Raw genomic sequence first — 22,077 nt, 5'->3', positions numbered from 1 at the left:
ACACCTGTGCATGATCACTGACAGATTTTTGGTGGAATATAACTTTAACTTTACGTTTATCTTTTGTTGTTTTATTTGCCTGTTTTATTCATTTCTTTTTATTTAAAGAACAGTAACATTACAATAGTTCAGGGAGAACAGAAAAACAAAACTGGATTTCCTTGTAAAAATAAATACATTAATCTTGAACCATAGGAAATTTTGAAATAAATAAATCAATTTAGAAAATATAAATCAAATGCCTTGGAAAAAAAACATCCCCAAATAATCTGATAATCCTGTTACATTGTTTTCATTAGAGATTAACTACTGTTCTTTTTTCTACTTGTATTATTACTTTGTTCTTTCAGTCCATCTCATGAAAATCACCAAACTCCTGTTTTTCTGACAGTTTAACATAAAAAAACAATCAATAAATTAAGAATTGAATTATTTTTAAAAATTACAGCTAAAAATCAATAAATGTTCAGATAAATTAATTACATTTTAATTAATTCATACGTTTGTTATTATCATTAATTGTTGCTCGTGTGAAAGACCATTTTAAGTTGTTTTTGAAACCAAACTTTTAAATCGGAAGAGTTTTCAAACCCGGAAACCAAGTTTCACTCTATGGACTACAATCCCCACAACTGTCCTCACCTTCTCGTCATAGACTTCCGAACCAATGGCTGAGTGTGTCTGCGTCACCTGACCAGCAGCGCAGCAGATTTGAATTGTTTGTGTGGTCACAGTGTTTTCGAGTCGCAGTTTGAATGCGGAGGAGAAAAGATTTGTGAGTTTCCAGAGGAACGTGAGGTTTGTAGTTTCAACTTTAATTAAACCGTGACTCCATTTGAGTCGCTGAGTTAAATGAACTTCGCGTTTAAACGATCAGTTTAAAGCTAATATCAGTTAACGTTTCATTTAACGCTAGCTGGTGATCTAACGGGCTAGCAAGCTAACGTTAAAGTTAGCATGAGCATCAAAGTTCATGTTTTAATTCACTCTCTCTGCTATTTATCAACGTGGTGGTGGAAAGTACAAGAAAAAGTCTTTATAGTTTAATGTCAGAGCTGAATTTACCGCTGCAGGTCTGATCTCCATCTGTTTCCCACAGAGAAGAACCAACAGCGGGATGGACTGTCGAGCTAACAGCGGTATGTTAGCACGCACTGACCCCGAGTCAGCGTTCAAACACAGTTCACGCCATGTTCATGTGTTTCATGGTCCATTTTTATGTCTCCCAACAGACGTGTTCTTCCTACCTGACGAGAAGTTTGACTTCGACGTTTCTCTGTCTCCTACCAGGTAGGAAGCACAGGAGGGTTTCTGTGAAACACCAGCACTCACACTGACTGATCCTCCTAGTACTAAAATGCTCCACCCGACTTTTGGTTTCAGCTTGATATCCTCACAAAAATCTCTAAAGTGACTGTTCAGTTTCCAAAATAAGGTTCAAAGTTCAGCTTTGTTGTCATTATACATTACAGGATACCTCCATACTACACACACAGGAAATGTCTAATCAAATATTCTTAATGGAAAATAGGACAAACAATATGCTAAGCACTAAAAGTATATGCAAGCAGCACTAAATGAAGTAATGGAGAAGGTAAATTATATCACACAGAAGCTACATCCTTGTGTATTTTTGTCACAAAATGCAGTCCATAAGTATTTCCTAGTCGTATACATAATATATGACTGTATAATGTTGTTTTATTAATGTTATTCTATTCTAAATTAGTTGTATATGCAGTATATTCTATGTGTGTGTAGCATGAAGAGGCTACAACTTTCATTTCCTGTGTTGTAAAATGACAAATTAGCTTGATTATATATACATACACGCACAGTATGTTTGTGCAGAAGAAGACCAACATACATGGTTCATAGAAGAAGAAAAAACATGTCTGTGCATGCACCTCACTTCATTAATATCACTGATGCTCAATACCAATGCTTAAATCCAGTAACTCCACAGACTGTTGCTCCACTCTGCTTCTCTTCTTCACTGCGCTGCCTATGGCAGGCTGGGGCTGTAAATGGCACTGTGAAAATACTGGATTTAAGCCCAGGAAAACCTTTACACTGCATTTACAACCTAATCTTGGGACTTTGTCCCAGAAAGTTTGCATAGGGTATGCAGTAAGGAGTGCAGAGGTCTCAAACAGGGCTATTTTAGTGTGTCCTGAATTAATTGCAATTTAATTGAAGAATTACATGTGAGACTTCATACTGTCAATGTGTCTGTCATTAAAACTGAAAGTTGAACATTTACATTTCAACAAAGCCGTGATGTGAGTGATATGTCTCTGCTCTGTAGCTCCAAGGAAGATGAAGATGAAGATGAGGTGTTCATTGGTCCACTCAGCCATAAGGAGAAGTGCGTCTCTGTTAACATGGTGTCTCGGCTTGAGGGAAATGTCGGTGATGTGCGGTCAAGCTGGAGTCCACTGACCGGAGATCAGCTGGACGCTGTTTGTCAGGAAGCCCACAGACTGGCCGACAAGCTGCAGAGCGGTGAACTGAGCCGTTCTCACAGCGAGGACGACATGACCACTGGTGCCACTACTGACAGGGAGGAGTTTATCCAGGACGCACAGGCCAAAATGGGTGTGCTCGGTCAGACCACCAGTGCGCTCAGCCCCGTCAAACGTGAGACCTTCTGTGTGCAGGACAGTCCCATGAAGCAGCTGCCGCCCGCTGTTCAGCGCCGCATGCTGAGAGGAAGCAGTGCCGGCGCAGCTTCATCCACCCGGCCTGCCGGAGCAGCTTCATCCACCCGGCCTGCCGGAGCAGCTTCATCCACCCGGCCTGCCGGAGCAGCTTCATCCACCCGACCTGCCGGCGCAGCTTCATCCACCCGGCCTGCTGCCAAAACCAGACTCAGCACCTCCAGCCCTGTAGCCGGGGTCAGGGCTCAGCCCAGGATGGGGCTGAGGGGGAAAGCCGTGCTGGGCGTTGGTGTTGTGTTGCCGAGTAAACCTGCTGCCCCAACACCTTCCTGTTCAGCCAGCAAGAGCAGAGCAGAGAAGGGCAGACTGCAACCACCGACCAAAGTAGGAGAGAAGTTTCTCTTTTAGTTTTGAATTGACAGGTGAAACATTCGGTTTATAAAATGCCAAAAAAAAAAATGGTGTCTGGCATCAGCCTGCAGCAACAGATCTCTTGTCACCACTGCAGGAACTCTCCAGCCTGAAATCTGGTTTTCCCCAGAACTTAAGCTCCCTTAAGTTTTTGGTTCATTATTGTTGTGTTTTGCAAGCCGGGACATTTAAGATGTACATCATAAAAGGCAAAAGCAAGACAATAATGTCATTGTGTGTTTAGTAGTTGAGAGCAGCTGTAGGACGAGTGGAGCTAAGATATTACTTTCTTCTACACGTAGATATGAAGACTTTTAAACATCAGTATCAATGAAGGGCTCCACCAGCCAGCAGGAGGTGGACAGAACAATCTTTTAGAAACCAGCTCCATCCTTCAGGATGACTGCTGGTCCTCCACTCTCTCTGCTCTGTACAGTTAAAGCAGCCCGCTGTTGAATTCTCTCTTAAATCTGAGGACGGGGAAGCAGGATGCAGAGCTGCCCTGCTGGGAAATTAACTTGAACCTGTTCCCCAACACTGTGCACACAATCTACAGTTTACACACTAATACAGAACAAAGCAGCAAAACATGCATGTTACATTTCTTGAGTCAGAATATCGCACTGACAGTCTCCATGCAGGGTTTAGCTATGCACATACTGTTAGTCTGTACTTGCACATAGCAATATTAGAGCAGAGTATAAGTGTTGGCAAGCAAATTGTGGATTTAGTTGCCCCAGTCTGGGTGTAAGAACTCGGGCCCAAAAGCAGGTGGAGCACAGTGGAAACAAATGCAGAACCCAAAACGTTGGCTACCTGATTTGGCTTGTTGAGTTCCTGCAGTGAAAAGGCTCAGTTCCCCCTTTTTTTTTTCTCTGCCTTTTAGTAAGTGTTTCTGTTTTCAGATTTTGGAAGCTACACTACAATTCTGGGAATCAGTAGTGTGATCTTAAAGCAGAAGTTACTTTCATGTGGGCATTTGCATAAAAAGGTGGATATATCTATCTCACTCTATGCTAAATACTACATCCGGCAGCCGTTAGCTTAGCACAAAGACTGGAAACAGGAGGGAAACGGCTAGCCTGGAGCTTATGTCAAAGGGTAAATTTCCCCGTCATGGGACAAATAGTGGAATATCTTATTTTAATACAATAAAAAGGACTATTTGCTGCTTTAGGATTAAGTTTACTATTTCCTGGCTGGGAGGAGTATCCAGGCAACCAGTGGAGAATCTGGGAAGATGGATTTATGTCACCTGTTGACTGTTTTCTTTTTTTTTCTTCTCCTGTTTCAGGCGGTGGGGGGTTGGAAGCGGAGCCCATCCTCTCGCCCCTCCTCTCGCTCCTCTAGCAGGGCAGAGTCTTGTGAGGATCTACTCTCTGATTCAGCAAGCGTAGCGTCTGACATCAGCGATTCCTCCCTCAACTCCAGCCTAATAGGAAAACGCACGCTCGCTCCGCCCACCAAGGTAACACACCTGTTGAGAATTGATTCTGGTTGATTTTTAAAATGGAAATCTGGTGAAAGAGCTCCGACTGTTGGGCTGAGTCAGTCACTGCAGTCAAACATTAAATCAAACTGATTATGTTGTTATAGACTTCCTTACATGATGTGGAAATAACTGATTCCTTTTTTTCTGTCAGAATGTTGTGAGGAAAGTAACAGGTGTGAAAGCTGTTCCCCCTCAAGGCAGGAGGGTAACAGACAGGAAGAACACCTCCTCATCCTCATCATCAGTGTCCAGCTTCAACTCCAGCATCTCTCTGTCCCCTGCTAAAGGTGCGCTAACTGCTAGTGGTTCTCAGCTAAGTGGAAATAGTCAGCATGACTTCCAAAACGTTGTAGGCCTGCACCAACCAATTACAATTCCAGTATGCAAACCTATATCTGCCTGGTATCACCGAGGCACAAGAAACAAACTGATCTGTTACGTGCAGTTATTTCTTCAATTGTAAAGTAAAGTAAAAGTTCAGTAGTGCAGGTGTTATTTTTCCTCTCAGGTAAACTGAACTCTTCCTTGAACCGGAGTCTGAATGGCTCCACTGGCCCCGCCCCCAGCAGCATCAGCATACCAGCCAATAACGGCAGACCCCGTCGCTCCACCATCTACGCCACCGCAGAGCCAGCGTCCTCCAACGCCGGCCGCCGCTCGCTCTCCACCCAGGCCAGGAAGCCATCTGAAGTGGAACGCGTCAAAGCCATGAGGTCCACGCCGCTGAAGAGAACTGAGGCCGCGCCCCTCCAGCCCACGCCAGCTAAGAGACTTATGGAGCGGACTGCCTCCATCCCCACCACCGCCGTAGTGCGCCCACAGACCGGGTTGAGGACCAAATCCAAACCTGAGGCCCTGGTCCCACCGACACCCAGCGGAGGAAGCAGAGGAGTCCCCAGTGGAGACGGTAAAGGGCCACTGATGATGTCAGGGCTGTCAGTTTAATGTCTGAGAATTCAGTCATCAGGTTTCAGTTTCATCCTGGAGTTTGTTTGTTTGTGTGTCAGACATGATGCAGTTTAGGTTCTTTCATACAATCATAAAACATCAGACCAAACTCCAGAAACAAAAAACGGAACTCTGCTTTTGAAGCCACAGCTGCACCACATGGTGCTGCTGTGACAAACTGGGGGATGTTTACGAAAGTGGCTGCGTATTATTGTCAGGAGTCCACAAGTGCACGTGTGGTTATTTAAGACGTTTGTCTGTCTGTCTGTCTGTCTGTCTGTCTGTCTGTCTCTCTCTCTCTCACTCTGCCGCGTCTTTGTGTTTTATCTCCAGACGGCTCAAAGATGTTGAAACCAAAGAGGCTGATGTCGGCGAGCAACGTGGACAGGTAGATGACATCACTGCTCCTTCACACCACCGCATCATCGACACTGTTGATGTGTTGTCACCTGTGCATCTAAATCATTCATGTGTACGAAAATGCCTCAGATTTACTGTACCTGCTGACATTGTTCTGGATTCAAGCTCTGCATTGTGAAAATTTACTATTGGATACCTTTTGTGAATGAAACGACGGAGCAGAACAGCAATTTGGGGGTGCTAAATATGCAAGCGATCGAATGTCATTACTGTACACATAATCTTTAGGTGGCATTCACCTCACGGAAACAAGCAATTTACAGCAAGTTTGTTTATTTGGTAATCTGGAACTTCTATGAGAAAGCCTCTATAAAAAACAGTAGGTTTAGGATAAGTGTACAAAACAGGCCCAGTGTGTCCAGTAAACTTGACAATAAAGACCATGAAACTTGATGTCACCTGAAAAGAAGAAAACTCCTGCACTATCTACTATCTTGTAGCTCTGTGCTGCGTCTTTAGTCTGAAGTTGGTTTTGTTGGGGTTAATTTCTATCTAAGAAGCCGCCTGGTTGTCAATAAACCTCTTCCCCTCATGTAGTCTTCCTCAGAAGCCCTCTGTTGGTCCTTTGACGCCCTCTGCTGGCAGCTGCAGATTGCTGCAGGTGAAGGCACGGCGTCCCTCTGCCCTCCCCACCCCGGTTAGGCGCAGGATGTCCGCCATCCCAGTCGCCACACCCACCAACCCGGCCCGGACCGCCAGGCCGCCGTCCGTCTCTGACTGTGACCCCGCCACTGGCTCGGCCTCGCCCAGGACAGAGAGAAGCTGCAGGTGAAGTGCTGCAAATCGCTGTGGACTAACCTGACCTGAGAGGTGGTCCTCCTGCGGCAGATCACCTCCCTGTTACCATGACAACACACGCAGAGGTCTGACTTTGTCTTCTCTCGCTGTGTTGCAGCCCCGCCCCAGTAGTCACACAGGAGGCGGAGCCTGCTGATGCCCCAGACATCCAGCCCTTCTGTCTGGAGGAGGAGGAGGAAGAGCGCCCCGCCGCCCTTCCCTCCAGCCCCCCACAGCCTGACCAATCAGAGAGCACGATTCCTGAGGCACTGAGTCAAGGTGAATCGGAACCCAACAAAAACCTGATCGAACTGGAAACTACAGAGGAGAGCAACAGCAAGACACAGGAGGTCAGAAAACACACACATACCACAATTTTATGTTTGCGTGGCATTCATCGGCTCATCGGTTCAGCCTCACTGATATGTTTAATGTTGACTAATCCCAAATGTATACAATAAAAGCAGCAGGATTTTTAGGGATTCTTTCTATACTCATCATGGACAAAGTTGTGAGCTGTGAGGAGCTTCATCCTTCTTCTCAGTTCAGGAGAACCTCACAGATCTTCATCACTGTTCTCTCCTCAGGTTCTCCTGTTGGATCTTCCAGCTCCGACTTTGCAGCCTCAGGAGAAACTGCTCATCGACTTGACCAACACCCCCAACCTGATCCGGACCAGCAGCAAGTCCTGCACCACAACTCAGGTAGCTGACACCCCACCTGGTTATATCCCCAAACTTAAAGCTGAGTGTCTTTGATTTGTCATAAAAACATGCCTGGGGGATCTTTAAATAAAACTTTTCTGGTGTTTTCAATCAATTTGCTTTGTTTCAGCAGCTGATCGACCTGAGCTCACCGCTCATCAAGTGGAGTCCAGAAGACAAGAGGGAGAACAACGCTCCTCTCATCAACCTGTCCTTCTGATCCAGATCCACCTGGATCTGATGGTCTCTGCAGGAAACTGGACTCAGCGGTTTTCTGTCTTCGGAAACTCTAAACATAATCCAGTTAAGTTAACAACAGAGTTTTTATCAGTGAAGCCTTTACTGAAGCAGAGTATTATGTTTTAAATGATGAAAATATCCCAAGGTGTTGTGGAAGTTTTTCTGCACCTGATTGTACTTTTATTTGTCCGTCTTGCTGCTCTTATTGATGTCTGAATAAATGTTGCTACTGTCACTACTGTAAACAGTCATGTTCCTGTGTTCATGTGCCTCTGACGTCCATCCACCAACACAAGACCAATAAAAAAAACTAAAAACAAAAGATAATTTAATTGACAACCAAGTGCTACAAACAGAATCAATGTCAAATCCAACAGTTCACTGATTCATTGCTTACTACATGTTTAACCTGGAAAAAAAGAAATGGTCAGTCTGCAGCTGTTTCTAGAAGCTGTCTGTCCTTTTTTCAGTTGCTGCTCAGCAGACTGACATCTTAGCATTTACATGCTTTTGGGAAATGCAAGATGTTGGTCTTAAATGTGTCTAAAGCTACGGCTGCTTATTGCTGCCACTATGGGAAAGAAAATCCACTTATCTTCTTGTAATGAGAAAATGTTCTCATTTTTACCTTTATTACAAGATTTTTCATGTTAGGACACATTTTCTTATTGCTGGATACTGTTATGCGTTTGTATGTATTGCTGATACAATGGTCAGTACCTTGTTACCAGTGTAGGTTAACACTGTAACTTTAACAGTTTATCTCATGGTTGAACTGTTGATGTAAGTAAAGAAACATAAAAGACCAAATTCTGTTTTTAAAACTTTCTAACAAGAAAGTGAGCAGATTGTTTTGTCATTGTGTCAGTGCACAAAGAAAATACAGCTGAAAAAGAAAAAAAATTAAAATAAGTTGTGAGCTGTGATAAAATGGCTCCAAAACATAATTGTTTGTCTTGTGAAGTTTAATTGACAAAGACATTTCAAAGATGTGCAGTGTGACTGATTTCCAGCTGAAGTATCCGTTTCTGTTAGTATAAATTTGTAAGTTTACATTTTCTCCACTAACCACTAAAACGGTGCACTATGATTATTAGTATCCAGTACATGCTGTACAGCATCAGTATGTATATCATAAGGTGTTTTGGTAAAAAGCAGATTTTTGGGTCAGTGGTTAAAGGTGGGACGGGCAGTTTTTGTTGTCTGTCAGCGCGTTCGCTTTTTTTCGATGAAGGACAGGCAACTTCTCTCATTTAAGGTGTTTTATTTTCTGTGTGAATAAGTATTGAGCTTGATCAAGGACTCAGTCTGAGCTCTGAAAACCACAGTCAGCAAGCTGTTAGTCTGTAGCCAACAGGTCCTAGAGTGAGCCCCGAAACACATATGCAGTAACAGTATATACATTCCAGCAAGAATACAATTATTTTTGATTGGTTGTCTAGTTGGGGAGTAACCGCGGTTTAGACTTGGCCCTCCCTTCGTTGGTGCACAGGCTGGTCCCAGCCTCTGGGCATCACGACCTTGACCAGCAGCCGTACCTGTAAACAAAGTATCCTCCCTAGTGACCTTTCCCTATCATGTGAGAGCTTCTTACAATGGAGTCTTTCTGAGAGCATCCTCCCCTGCCTGCTATCTTATCCTCCCGTTACTATCACGGCCTTCCACCAACCTTGCCCTTGGAGCTCCCAGTATATGGTGCGAGATGTGGTTTATGAGGTGTGTATTGTAGTGCATGTAAGCGTGCTTGTGCTTTCTTGCCATAAATGTCCCACCTGATCGTCATGTGTCTGACCCTTCAGAACCTGGGGCCAGTGCTTGTTCCCCTCTTTAGCAACTATGGGGTATGGCTCTTCCCTGTGGCGGTGCATTGCATTAATAAGTCTCTCCCTGCTGATTAACATAGAGCATACATTGTCAGTAAGAACTGAGCTTCCAATGTTAATCAATGGTAACGTTAATCAATACTTTAATAGTGTTAATTCAAATCCAGTGTTCTGTAATTGGTTATATATGATGTTGTTAGTACTTACTCTGTTACATATATATTTAGCGCAGTTAGTACAAATTTGAGGCTCAGTATTGTATAATTGGCCTTTTATAAGTAGTGATCAGAAGTAATAATAAAATTCCCCACATGTCACTGGGCAAATATTCTATAACAACCTTTCAGCATACTGTAATTCACATGGCCTGAGACGGCGTTTCTATTGGCTGTTCAACAAATGCACACACACGCGTCCCTTCAGCTGCTGATCTTAAATGTTGGTAATAGTTTAGCCCCCTGCTAACTGTAACATTAGCCAAAGGCTCATGGCTGTGGCTAATCGAGGTTCTGTTTATGTAGCAGCACCGAGATCACAGTCACAACTGAGACGATTGAAGCTGCTAACTTCATTTTTCTGTAATATCTAAATGTGCTGCACTGGTCTGTTGGCTCGTGCACAAAGTTTTACTATGAAAGCTGCTGATGAGCCTCTATGTTGAATGTTGCAAGTAGTTTAGCCTTCTGCTAACCGTAGCAAAAGGCTGCTGCAAACTCAGTGTGTTCATGCAGCCTTAAATCGCAGTTTGTCACCTCAAAGGGCTTAACGGATCCACCCCATGGATGTATTACAATAACTAGATACCAGACCACTGTTCATAGGGAACGCTCACAGTATTGCAATGAAAAATCTCCTGCAGCCCCAGAAGCATTTTCTCCTTAGACCACCATTGTAAAATAATATACTTTACAACTTATTATTACATTATTCTATTTATCTATTATACTTGGACAGTATTGTTTCTAAGACATTAATGCCAGTTGGATGAGAGAGAGAGTGACAGAAAAAGTCAAACCATTTACTGTAAAGACCGACTCATTTTGCAGGAAGTAGAGAGTTCAGCAGAATCAGGGTGTGTACTCTGAAATACTCAGGAATTTTATTGTCGATTGTGTCATAAAGGTCCTGTGGTCCTGACATGAACCGGCTGGTGTGTTGCATGTATTTGTGGACACCTTCAGGTACACACACTAATGTACCTGGCAGTCAAATGGAAATAGTATTTTGTGTTATGTGATCTTTAGTTCTCATGAAGTTATGGTGTCCAAGCAGAAGCGTGAAGGGTTTTTGCCACCATATCCCATGTTGCTATAAAATCAAAGAAAAGCTTTGAAGTGGCAATGCTCAGCTTCGTCAATACATGCAATTTTTTCAGCTGCTGCCTCATCATGTGCCGTGCCCGTTGTTTTTTTGTGACTGACTGTGTAAAACATAAGCGAGCAGAGCAAACAAGCAATAATACTAAACGTTATGTACATAGCACTTTTCCTAACAACAGTTCAAAGTAGTGATAATAACATGAATAGGACCAAACATTTTCAAAAGTTTTATGGTCATTTAAAGCAAGCAATATGATTTTAACATCGGGGTCATGGGGTCTCTGTGTTCCAGTAACAAGTTGAGCAAAGCAACAGTCACTATGAGATCTGCGGTAGTTGCATCATTGCAGATGAAACCAGATACAGAGCTGTGAGGAGCTTCATCCTTCTTCTCAGTTCAGGACAACCTCACACATCTTCATCACTGTTCTCTCCTCAGGTTCTCCTGTTGGATCTTCCAGGTCCGACTTTGCAGCAGGAGAAACTGCTCATCGACTTGACCAACACCCCCAACCTGATCCGGACCAGCAGCAAGTCCTGCACCTCAGGTAGCTGACACCCCACCTGGTTATATCATACCATGAAAGCTGCTGATGTTGAATGTTGCAAGTAGTTTAGCCTTCTGCTAACCGTAGCGAAAGGCTGCTGCAAACTCAGTGTGTTCATGCAGCCTTAAATCGCAGTTTGTCACCTCAAAGGGCTTAACGGATCCACCCCATGTATGTATTACAATAACTAGATACTAGACCAATGTTCATAGGGAACGCTCACGGTATTGCAATGAAAAATCTCCTGCAGCCCCAGAAGCATTTTCTCCTTAGACCACCATTGTAAAATAATATACTTTACAACTTATTATTATACACTACTCACAAAAAGTTAGGGATATTCGGCTTTCAGGTGAAATTTCAAGATGAACCACCACCAATACATTTCCTGCTTCAGTTAGAACTGGTATTTAAACAGTCCTCCTCATCGTGCTGTTCACATTCTGACATCATGAGACCAAGACGACACCTAACAATTGATCAACAGCACCTCAACACTGGAGGCTTCAAACAGGAAGTCCTCAGACGGAGGCGTTCACTGAGCTTAGAGGGTCACAGAGTGTCATCAGCAGGTTGGAACAGAGATCCAGAGACTGGAAGAGTCACAGAAAGGAGAGGAGTGGACGTCCTTTGGCCACATCCCAATTTTACGTTTACCCTCCACTGTTGTTAGATTTTCTTTCAATAAATTGTTTAAGATGAAGAAACTACCATTGCATGCTGATACTTAAATGCCCTACTTTCATGATATAATATCACTGTAGCATTCACTTTTTACATTTTCCATAAATTTCACCTGAAAGTCGAATATCCCTAACTTTTTGTGAACCCTGTAATTACATTATTCTATTTATCTATTATACTTGGAAGGTATTAGGCCTATTTCTAAGACATTAAAGCAGTTGGATGAGAGAGAGAGTGACAGAAAAAAAACTGTAAAGACCGACTTGTTTTGCAGGAAGTAGAGAGTTCAGCAGAATCAGGGTGTGTACTCTGAAATACTCAGGAATTTTATTGTCGATTGTGTCATAAAGAGCCTGTGGTCCTGACATGAACCGGCTGGTGTGTTGCATGTATTTGTGGACACCTTCAGGTACACACACTAATGTACCTGGCAGTCAAATGGAAATAGTATTTTGTGTTATGTGATTGGGAAGTTTTGTTCTTTTGTCCTATTCTGTTTGATTGCATAGTAAAGACAGAAAAATAACCTCATACATGAAAGCTCAGACCCCCATGAGAGTCTGGAACCAGCCCTCACACTAAAGTGCTTAAGCTTAGTTTGCCCCTATGTGAGGCAGAAGGAAGAAGGGGCTTGAATCAGCCTGAAGGGGTTCAATTTGCAAGAATTACTGCCATTCGCTGTGCATTATTACACCATGGCTTCATACTAAAGAAATCAATAACTTGACATAAAACACTGATTGCAATTGATTATATTGCTTAACTCCATCTGTAGCAATGATTTGTTATACAGAAATAACTGTCTTTGGAGTTCTCCTTTAACACCCTCTGAAAAGTCTTGTTTTTACTCTCACCTTACTGTAATGATGTACAGGTGTACTCCAGTACACTGTGACATCACTGGTAGGTGTTGTTACTATGACAGAGGTCACACACGTAGATGTTTTTGAGTAATAAGACTTTCACTTTGTCTCAGGTCCTGGATAAGTATGATGAAAATGCCTGGCTGGGAACTCGATACCGCAGCACCGAGTCAGTGCCAGGAGAGTGGCCTGTGTCCTTCCATGGGACGTCTGATAATGATAAAGGGGCCATGACGGCTGGAGAAAATGTGAAGGAAAGTGTATAAGGAGTCAACACGTGTGAGTGTAAATGATTTATTGTGGGACTGATGTGTTTTTACCATGTAAACTTCATAAACTGGAAACTGAGTGTGGGTTTGAAGATTGGTCTCAGCTCTGTAGGTCACTAGCAGTGGCAGGAGATGTGCACTTTCTATATTTTGGAAATGTTTGATGATAAGTTGACGAGAGATACAAGTTTTGTCCCAATAGCCACATTTACATTTAAAGAGGTGTATGATATGATGGATTCAGCATGAATTCTGGTGTGTTTGAAAGACAATAAGAACCAAAATAGAATCTTTTGGCTGTTATTGATCACTGCTGTTAATATTAAGTTAATATTTGATGAAGGAAATTCGCTTTTGTACATTTTCTTTGCATTTCCATCCTGCTGCTGTGTCTCAGCATGGAAACCATGTTCCGAAATCTCAGAGACACAAATTTTTACAACAAACACTGTGACTTCATTGCTCATATTGGAATCTCAGTATCAAGACAGACAAACAAAGAAAACAAACAAAAGCCTTTAAAGTTACAGCACAGGAAAGATTTAAATTCAGTAAACACTTCACAGCTGTCCTCACTAACTCAATTTACATTTGTTGCACAATATCACAAAGGAAATTGTCAGAGCTGAAGCTGTTCTCTGTGTGTTGCCGAGTGGGGAGAATCGATTAGATACATGAAGTGGGTGGTGGTGCACCGTGGGCTTCTCCTTGAAACTATGCTTCCTGTGAACAGTCACCCAGCCGCCCTGGCTTCTGCTCAGGAACTGCTGGGGGAGTAGGAACTCTGCTAGGTCGGCCTGTACCGGCTACTGGGGGCTGGCTAACTACAGCAGCTACTGATTTGTTTTCTATGGTGTGGAGCCACGTTTCAAGTTCACTAAGCCTCCAGCACAGCAAATACACTACAATTATTACAGGTTCCACTTTCGTTAAAGGAGGCAGAGGAATAACTAAACATGTGTTTAGCTAGGTTAGTTGTTCTAGCTACCTGACAAAATAAAGTTATCAAACTGTAGAAGTAGCAGGACAATCGCTAAAAGGACGTGAGAGCTAGGAATGCTAGCCTAGGATTGAATATAAAAGTATAAAACAGATTTTGTTAAAGTTGTATTCAACTACTGTTCCTCCCAGCACTGGGTGCGGCTGACGCCTCCCCAAGATGTACTCACAAGATAAGAAGTTTTGATGAACGTCATGATGACGCAACATACACCTGTATGCTATAAATATCCTGTGTGAGACTCACTGGAGCTCACACTTCAGCAGAGACTACTGTGTCTGTGTGAACTGCTCTTTTCCATGACAAGGCAGAACTTGAAGACAACAACATCTAGATGATGGATAGACAGGTTGCACTTGAGGCTTTGTGCGTGCTCTGCAATGCCAACGTAACTTCTCTTCAAAGAGCAGGTGGGGGCGCGACACCTCGCTGTTCTGGAGGGGCAGCGACCCTGTCCATCAAGCAGCTGATTCCTGCAATCTTGGATGGTGATCAATTCTGGTAATTGTCGCACATGTCATTTTTGTTAACATCTGTGCTGAATATTTTGAAAATGGTACACAGTGTTTGAAACTGTTTCTTTGTTTCTGCAACAACTCTGAGGCCGTTAGCAGTTGGATTTTCTTTAGCCCAAATCTACGATTGTTACACAACCAAAATATGTGTAAAGAATCAGTGGTGCAAAAGTTCAGCTTGAAAAATCCTCCTCAGCAGCAAGCAAATGTTTTGGCTTCAAAACCTCTGGATTTGCATGAACACATTTTTAATCACAAATTTATTTTACTTGCAATAAAACCTTTTTATTTTTCAGTGTAATTAGTTTTGCTCCCAGATCTATTTTTTGATTGCAGTTTGGGAAGTTTTGTTCTCAAACCTATTCTGTTTGATTGCATAGTAAAGACAGAAAAATAACCTCATACATGAAAGCTCAGACCCCCATGAGAGTCTGGAACCAGCCCTCACACTAAGGTGCCTAAGCTTAGTTTGAATGTGCACAGGAGCACCACAAGCAGCCACTGAACCAGCATTGGTTCCTCTATTTCTCCCAGCTCTGTGTCTCCTGTGATGAAATCAGCCTGCTGAAGCTCTGCTTCTTCTTCCTTAGACTACTTCTCTCCGGGCTGCCATTGCCTGGTTTCTGTAGCCAAACAGGGTTAATGTCTGGCCTCTTTGTGGGGCCTGTCAGGACTTCTGAAGGGCCTGTAGGGCTTCTGAATTTAACATCAATGTCCAAAGTCTTGTAATACTGTCTTTATTGTTAAATACTGACTTTTTTCTAACACATTTTTTATTTTCTTATTCTCTAATTTTATTGCCGCACGATTTATTCTGAAACGCAGAAAAAACTTTTTTGAAATGATTCCACATCGATCACAAAGTCTCAGTAAGATAAGTAAGATGTTGAACATGATAAGCATTATACTTGCTACATATTGGCGTGTTAGCATTGACAGTTTTACAGAGATGCTAGCATGGCTGTAGACTCTTGTTTTTCTTCAGAGCTGTCTTTGAAATGTTCAGTTGAGCTCTGGTGAGTTAATATTGTCTTATATTCTAATATCTTTAGGTGCATCAATAGCCAGAAACTGGTCATTTCACTTTTGACCTAGCCCCCGATTATATCCCAGACTCAAAACTTCACAACATGTCTGTCAGATGTCCAGAATGACATAAAGAGACCTCTAATATGCTTTGAAATCACATCTCTTCTTCTGCTCCAACTTTGACAGGAACAAGGATCTCACTCTCGACTGTGAAGCATTGAGAAACATCTCTTGTGAAGCCTGTGATGTCGTAACCATCTCCAGGACCAGACCGATACAATTCGTAGACGAGGATGACTTGTTTGACCCACGGTTCGACTATGATTTCTCCAATCTGAAAGACACCGAGGTTTATTACAGAGGTGGGGAAGTGTATGAACGGCCATGTGGTTGGTACCGTTTTGCCATTAAGGTGAATATGCTTTTATTTTTGTTTGACTTTAAATCAACATCAAGCTGCTATTTTCTGCAAAATAGAATTTGGGCCGTAACATAATCTGGCTTCAAGCCTCAAGGACCTAAGTAACAGATCTGATTACACACTGAAAATGCATGCATAGTAATAAGTTGATCCAATAGATCACCTCAGCTCGTAGTTGAGAATTTATAATGTATAAAATCTTTGGAGTTCTCCTTTAACATCCTCTGAAAAGTCTTGTTTTTACTCTCACCTCACTGTAATGATGTACAGGTGTACTCCAGTACACTGTGACATCACTGGTAGGTGTTGTTACTATGACAGAGGTCACACACGTAGATGTTTTTGAGTAATAAGACTTTTGTTTCGTCTCAGGTCCTGAATAAGTATGATGAAAATGCCTGGCTGGGAACTCGATACCGCAGCACTGAGTCAGTGCCAGGAGAGTGGCCTGTGTCCTTCCATGGGACGTCTGATAATGGGGCCCAAGGCATCATCTCTGACCACTACAAGGTTTTTATTTTCATTATATGACGGCTGGAGTAAATGTGAAGGAAAGTGTATAAGGAGTCAACATGTGTGAGTGTAAATGATTTATTGTGGGACTGATGTGTTTTGTGTTTTTGATGTGTTTGATGATAAGTTGACGAGAGATACAAGTTCTGTCCCAATAGCCACATTTACATTTAAAGAGGTGTATGATATGTGTGTGTGTTTGAAAGACAGTAAGAACCAAAATATGAAAATGGTAAATTAAAATAATTCTAAGGACACATAATGGGTGGACATGATTTAGTCCTCATTTTATAACTTTGATTCACAGCAGTCAGCAGTGAAGAACCATACCTTTTTTTTACACAAAGCTCCTATTTTTTAAAGAATCATTTGGCTGTTATTGATCACTGCTGTTAATATTCAGTTAATATTTGACAAAGGCATGGAAACCATGTTCCGAAGTCTCAAAGACACAAATTCTTACAACAAACACTGTGACTTCGCTGCTCATATTGGAAAAGTTACAGCACAGGAAAGATTTAAATTCGGTAAACACTTCACAGCTGTCCTCACTAACTCAATTTACATTTGTTGCACAATATCACAAAGAAAATTGTCAGAGCTGAAGCTAGAAAAACAATTGTGTGGTTCAAATGTTACTATACTACCATAAATAAATGTTCTGTGTACAGTAGTGAGAGTGGTAATACTGGTTAGTTGGTTGAAAGTTGATGAGTTCAAATTCTTTCTTTCTTTTTTTTAACAGCCTGGCCCGGGTCAGGTTTACGGCAGGGGGATTTATTCCACTCCATTCATATCTGAGGCGGACAAATACGCCAAAACATTCAAATCCCCCACGACGGGCAAGAAGTACAAAGTGGTTCTGCAGAATCGAATCAACCCCCAGTACAGGGAGAAACACAACTACGACAAGTACTATCTGGTACGCATCCCCAAAGGAACATCAGATGAAGATGAGCAGAAGATGGTCGAAAGGGCCATCCGTCCTTATGGCCTTCTGTTGAAGGAGGTCTAAGACTAAAGTCACAAGAAAACCCAAAGAGTACCGACTACCAGTACCAACTACAGGGTGTGTTGTCTTTGAAGCTTAAACTACATCAGTGGTGTTCAACATACTTGATGATGTTGTCAGATTTAATGATGTCTCTAGATGAGCAGCTGAATGACAGAGCTGTTTACAGAATACATGGCAGATTGTTTACTAAAACAGCTTTGGATGTCTGATGATCTGATGTTTAAAAGTCTACAATCCTTGTTTGCCAGTGGTGATATTGATTTTGATTAAATTTTTCTGCAAAACTCCTCTTCTGTTTACTTTTGACTTACAGTCGTATGAAAAAGTTTAGGCACCCCTCTGAGGCTGCATAATAATTTACTCTGTCTGCACAGAAAACGCTCACAGTGGCATGCCATTCATTTTCTAATAAAAGCTAAGTAATGGGGTATTTTCCAGACAAAGATTTTTAGTGTAGCAATATTAAGTTGTATGAAATTGTATAAGATGTGAAAAATAGGCTGTGCAAAAATTTGGGCACCCTTGTCATTTTGCTGATTTGAATACCTGTAACTACTTAGCACTGATAAATTGGAACACAAAATTGGTTTGGTGAGCTCATTAAGCCTTGAACTTCATGGACAGGTGCATCCAATCATGAGAAAAAGTATTTAAGGTGGCCAATTGCAAGTTGCAACTTCTCTTTGAATCTCCTCTGAAGAGTGGCAACATGGGGGCCTCAAAACAACTCTCAAATGACCTGAAAACAAAGATAGTTCAATGTTACGGTTTAGGGGAAGGCTACAAAAAGCTATCTCAGAGATTTCAGCTGTCAGTTTCCACTGTGAGGAACATAGTGAGGAAATGGAAGACCACAGGCACAGTTGTTGTTAAGGCCAGAAGTGGCAGGCCAAGAAAAATATCAGAGAGGCAAAGGCGAAGGATGGTGAGAACGGTCAAAGACAACCCACAGACCACCTCTAAAGACCTACAACATCATCTTGCTGCAGATGGTGTCACTGTACATCGTTCAACAATTCAGCGCACTTTGCACAAGGAGAAGCTGTATGGTAGAGTGATGCGGAAGAAGCCTTTTCTGCACACACGCCACAAACAGAGTCGCTTGAGGTATGCAAAAGCACATTTGGACAAGCCAGCTTCATTTTGGAATAAGGTGCTGTGGACTGATGAAACAAAGATTGAGTTATTTGGTCATAACAAGGGGCGTTATGCATGGCGGCAAAAGAAGACAGCATTCCAAGAAAAACACTTGCTACCCACAGTAAAATTTGGTGGAGGTTCCATCATGCTGTGGGGTTGTGTGGCCAGTGCTGGTACTGGGAATATTGTTAAAGTTGAGGGTCGCATGGATTCCACTCAATATCAGCAGATTCTTGAGAATAATGTTCAAGAATCAGTCACAAAGTTGAAGTTACGCCGGGGCTGGATATTTCAACAAGACAACGAGCCAAAACACTGCTCAAAATCTACTCAGGAATTCATGCAGAGGAACAAGTACAATGTTCTGGAATGGCCATCCCAGTCCCCAGACCTGAATATTATTGAAAATCTGTGGGATGATTTGAAGCGGGCTGTCCATGCTCGGCAACCATCAAACCGAACTGAACTGGAGATGTTTTGTAAGGAGGAATGGTCGAAAATACCTTCATCCAGAATCCAGACACTGATTAGGGGCTATAGGAACTGTCTAGAGGCTGTTATTTTGGCAAAAGGAGGCTCTACCAAATATTGATGTGATTTTTCTGTTGGGGTGCCCAAATTTATGCACCTGTCTAATTTTGTTTTGATGCATATTGCACATTTTCTGTTAATCCAATAAAACTCATTTCACTACTGAAATATTACTGTGTCCATCAGTTATTTGATAAATCAAAATGAAATTGCTGATCCAAACACCTCATGATTTAGAAATGAAAATAATGGAAATTGTCAGGGGTGCCCAAACTTTTTCATACGACTGTAATAGATTTAAATGACTTGAATGGTCGGGGGACAGACACCATCTCTATGGGATGTTGGGTGGGTGACTGTTATAAGTTTTAAGACTGCAGCTCTGCCTCCTGGTCTCAACTATATATATATATATATATACTGTGTATGTGTGTGTTAATATTATATTTTTTATACATTCAATAGCATAGCATTTTGTGCTTTAAAATCAGAGGCAGTTTGCTCGTTCAGTCCAAAACAACACCAAAGCAAGTATCTCTGTCCTGAAATAAATTCTATTTAATTTTGGATATTTTGGGCCTCCATACTCTTATCTCTTATCTCTTACATTTTCTCCACTAACCACTGAAACGGTGCACTATGATTATTAGTATCCAGTACATGCTGTACAGCATTAGTGTGCATATCATAAGGTGTTTTGGTAAAAAGCAGATTTTTGGGTCAGTGGTTAAAGGTGGGACGGGCAGTTTTTGTTGTCACTGGGCAAATATTCTATAACAACCTTTCAGCATACTGTAATTCACGTGGCCTGAGACGGCGTTCCTATTGGCTGTTCAACAAATGCACACACACGCGTCCCTTCAGCTGCTGATCTTAAATGTTGGTAATAGTTTAGCCCTCTGCTAACTGTAACATTAGCCAAAGGCTCATGGCTGTGGCTAATCAAGGTTCTGTTTATGTAGCGTTCCTATTGGCTGTTCAACAAGCAAAAACCCTTCACGCTTCTGCTTGGACACCATAACTTCATGAGAACTAAAGATCACATAACACAAAATACTATTTCCATTTGACTGCCAGGTACATTAGTGTGTGTACCTGAAGGTGTCCACAAATACATGCAACACACCAGCCGGTTCATCTCAGGACCACAGGATCTTTATGACACAATCGACAATAAAATTCCTGAGTATTTCAGAGTACACACCCTGATTCTGCTGAACTCTCTACTTCCTGCAAAATGAGTCGGTCTTTACAGTAAATGGTTTGACTTTTTCTGTCACTCTCTCTCTCATCCGACTGGCATTAATGTCTTAGAAACAATACTGTCCAAGTATAATAGATAAATAGAATAATGTAATAATAAGTTGTAAAGTATATTATTTTACAATGGTGGACTAAGGAGAAAATGCTTCTGGGGCTGCAGGAGATTTTTCATTGCAATACCGTGAGCGTTCCCTATGAACAGTGGTCTGGTATCTAGTTATTGTAATACATCCATGGGGTGGATCCGTTAAGCCCTTTGAGGTGACAAACTGTGATTTAAGGCTGCATGAACACACTGAGTTAGCAGCTTCAATCGTCTCAGTTGTGACTGTGATCTCGGTGCTGCTACATAAACAGAACCTTGATTAGCCACAGCCATGAGCCTTTGGCTAATGTTACAGTTAGCAGGGGGCTAAACTATTACCAACATTTAAGATCAGCAGCTGAAGGGATGCGTGTGTGTGCATTTGTATTTGTTTTTACCACCATATCCCATGTTGCTATGAAATCAAAGAAAAGCTATTCTTAAATGTTGTACATCTGCACTGATACATTTTTGAAGTGGCAATGCTCAGCTTCGTCAATACGTGCAATTCTTTCAGCTGCTGCCTCATCATGTGCCGTGCCCGTTGTTTTTTTGTGACTGACTGTGTAAAACATAAGCGAGCAGAGCAAACAAGCAATAATACTAAACGTTATGTACATAGCACTTTTCCTAACAACAGTTCAAAGTAGTGATAATAACATGAATAGGACCAAACATTTTCAAAAGTTTTATGGTCATTTAAAGCAAGCAATATGATTTTAACATCAGGGTCATGGGGTCATGGGGTCATGTGGTCATGTGGTCTCTGTGTTCCAGTAACAAGTTGAGCAAAGCAGCAGTTACTATGAAATCTGCGGTAGTTGCATAATTTCACATGAAACCAGATACTTTTTTTGCTACCATGTGAGGAGATATTTCTGAAAGCGCTTTAGAGCAGGTTTCAACATTCTCATGTGCAGCAATCATGCATGAAGAAATCACACTACTGCACTTTGAAACTTCATCTCCTTTGCTTTCATTACAGCCAGGGGTCCAGGTAAAAACTGTCCTGCAAAGTGATGGACTCACAGCTGCCTTTGCTGAAATGATCCTGCAGGACACTGTTTTGGAAGCCAACAGTATTTATTTATCTAATAATGGGCCTGCTGGTGACCACAAATCGCAGACTTTCCCTTCTGCTCAGCTGTGAATCTTCTTTACTGTCAGCTGGGAGGACATTCTGGGGTTTAGGGAGTGTAATTGTACCAAATTCAAAATTAGGAATTGTACCTTTTAAATGTAAACCCCTAGATAGCAAATAATAGTATTAATACATGAAATAATAATAATGATACAGCAAATCAGCTGCAGGTTGATAGAGTGAAAGTTTCCTACTTACACAACCAGCAGCCATGGAGCAACATTAACGTTCATTTAGAGTTCAGAGAGTTTCTTAAGTCAAGTGAT

At 42.0% G+C, this 22,077-nt stretch overlaps 2 protein-coding genes across 4 annotated transcripts; both read left to right on the top strand.

Moving 5' to 3' along the window:
* Positions 1-737: 737 nt before the first annotated feature.
* Positions 738-7,873, top strand: gtse1 (G-2 and S-phase expressed 1). 3 transcript variants are annotated; one of them, XM_070830392.1, is made up of 12 exons: positions 738-798; positions 1,100-1,139; positions 1,233-1,290; positions 2,309-3,044; positions 4,366-4,539; positions 4,715-4,850; positions 5,072-5,470; positions 5,845-5,899; positions 6,469-6,699; positions 6,827-7,058; positions 7,296-7,412; positions 7,546-7,873. In XM_070830392.1, the coding sequence occupies exons 2-12, from the start codon at positions 1,118-1,120 to the stop codon at positions 7,630-7,632; spliced, it is 2,247 nt and encodes a 748-aa protein (XP_070686493.1). In that variant the 5' UTR covers positions 738-798; positions 1,100-1,117; the 3' UTR covers positions 7,633-7,873. The 3 variants fall into 3 exon arrangements, with proteins under 3 accessions (XP_070686493.1, XP_070686491.1, XP_070686492.1); XM_070830390.1 differs by having other exon boundaries at positions 7,543-7,873; XM_070830391.1 differs by having other exon boundaries at positions 750-798; positions 1,074-1,139; positions 7,543-7,873.
* Positions 7,874-14,411: 6,538 nt separating this feature from the next.
* Positions 14,412-17,938, top strand: LOC139200856 (uncharacterized). The gene is made up of 4 exons (XM_070829992.1): positions 14,412-14,659; positions 15,889-16,114; positions 16,496-16,633; positions 17,382-17,938. The coding sequence occupies exons 1-4, from the start codon at positions 14,493-14,495 to the stop codon at positions 17,649-17,651; spliced, it is 801 nt and encodes a 266-aa protein (XP_070686093.1). The 5' UTR covers positions 14,412-14,492; the 3' UTR covers positions 17,652-17,938.
* The last annotated feature ends 4,139 nt before the right edge of the window (positions 17,939-22,077 follow it).

Source organism: Pempheris klunzingeri, chromosome 5, assembly GCF_042242105.1.
Source record: "Pempheris klunzingeri isolate RE-2024b chromosome 5, fPemKlu1.hap1, whole genome shotgun sequence".
NCBI classification, from domain to species: domain Eukaryota; kingdom Metazoa; phylum Chordata; class Actinopteri; order Acropomatiformes; family Pempheridae; genus Pempheris; species Pempheris klunzingeri.
The sequence above is the reverse complement of the archived record's forward strand: the minus strand, read 5'-3'. Positions and strand labels throughout refer to the sequence as shown.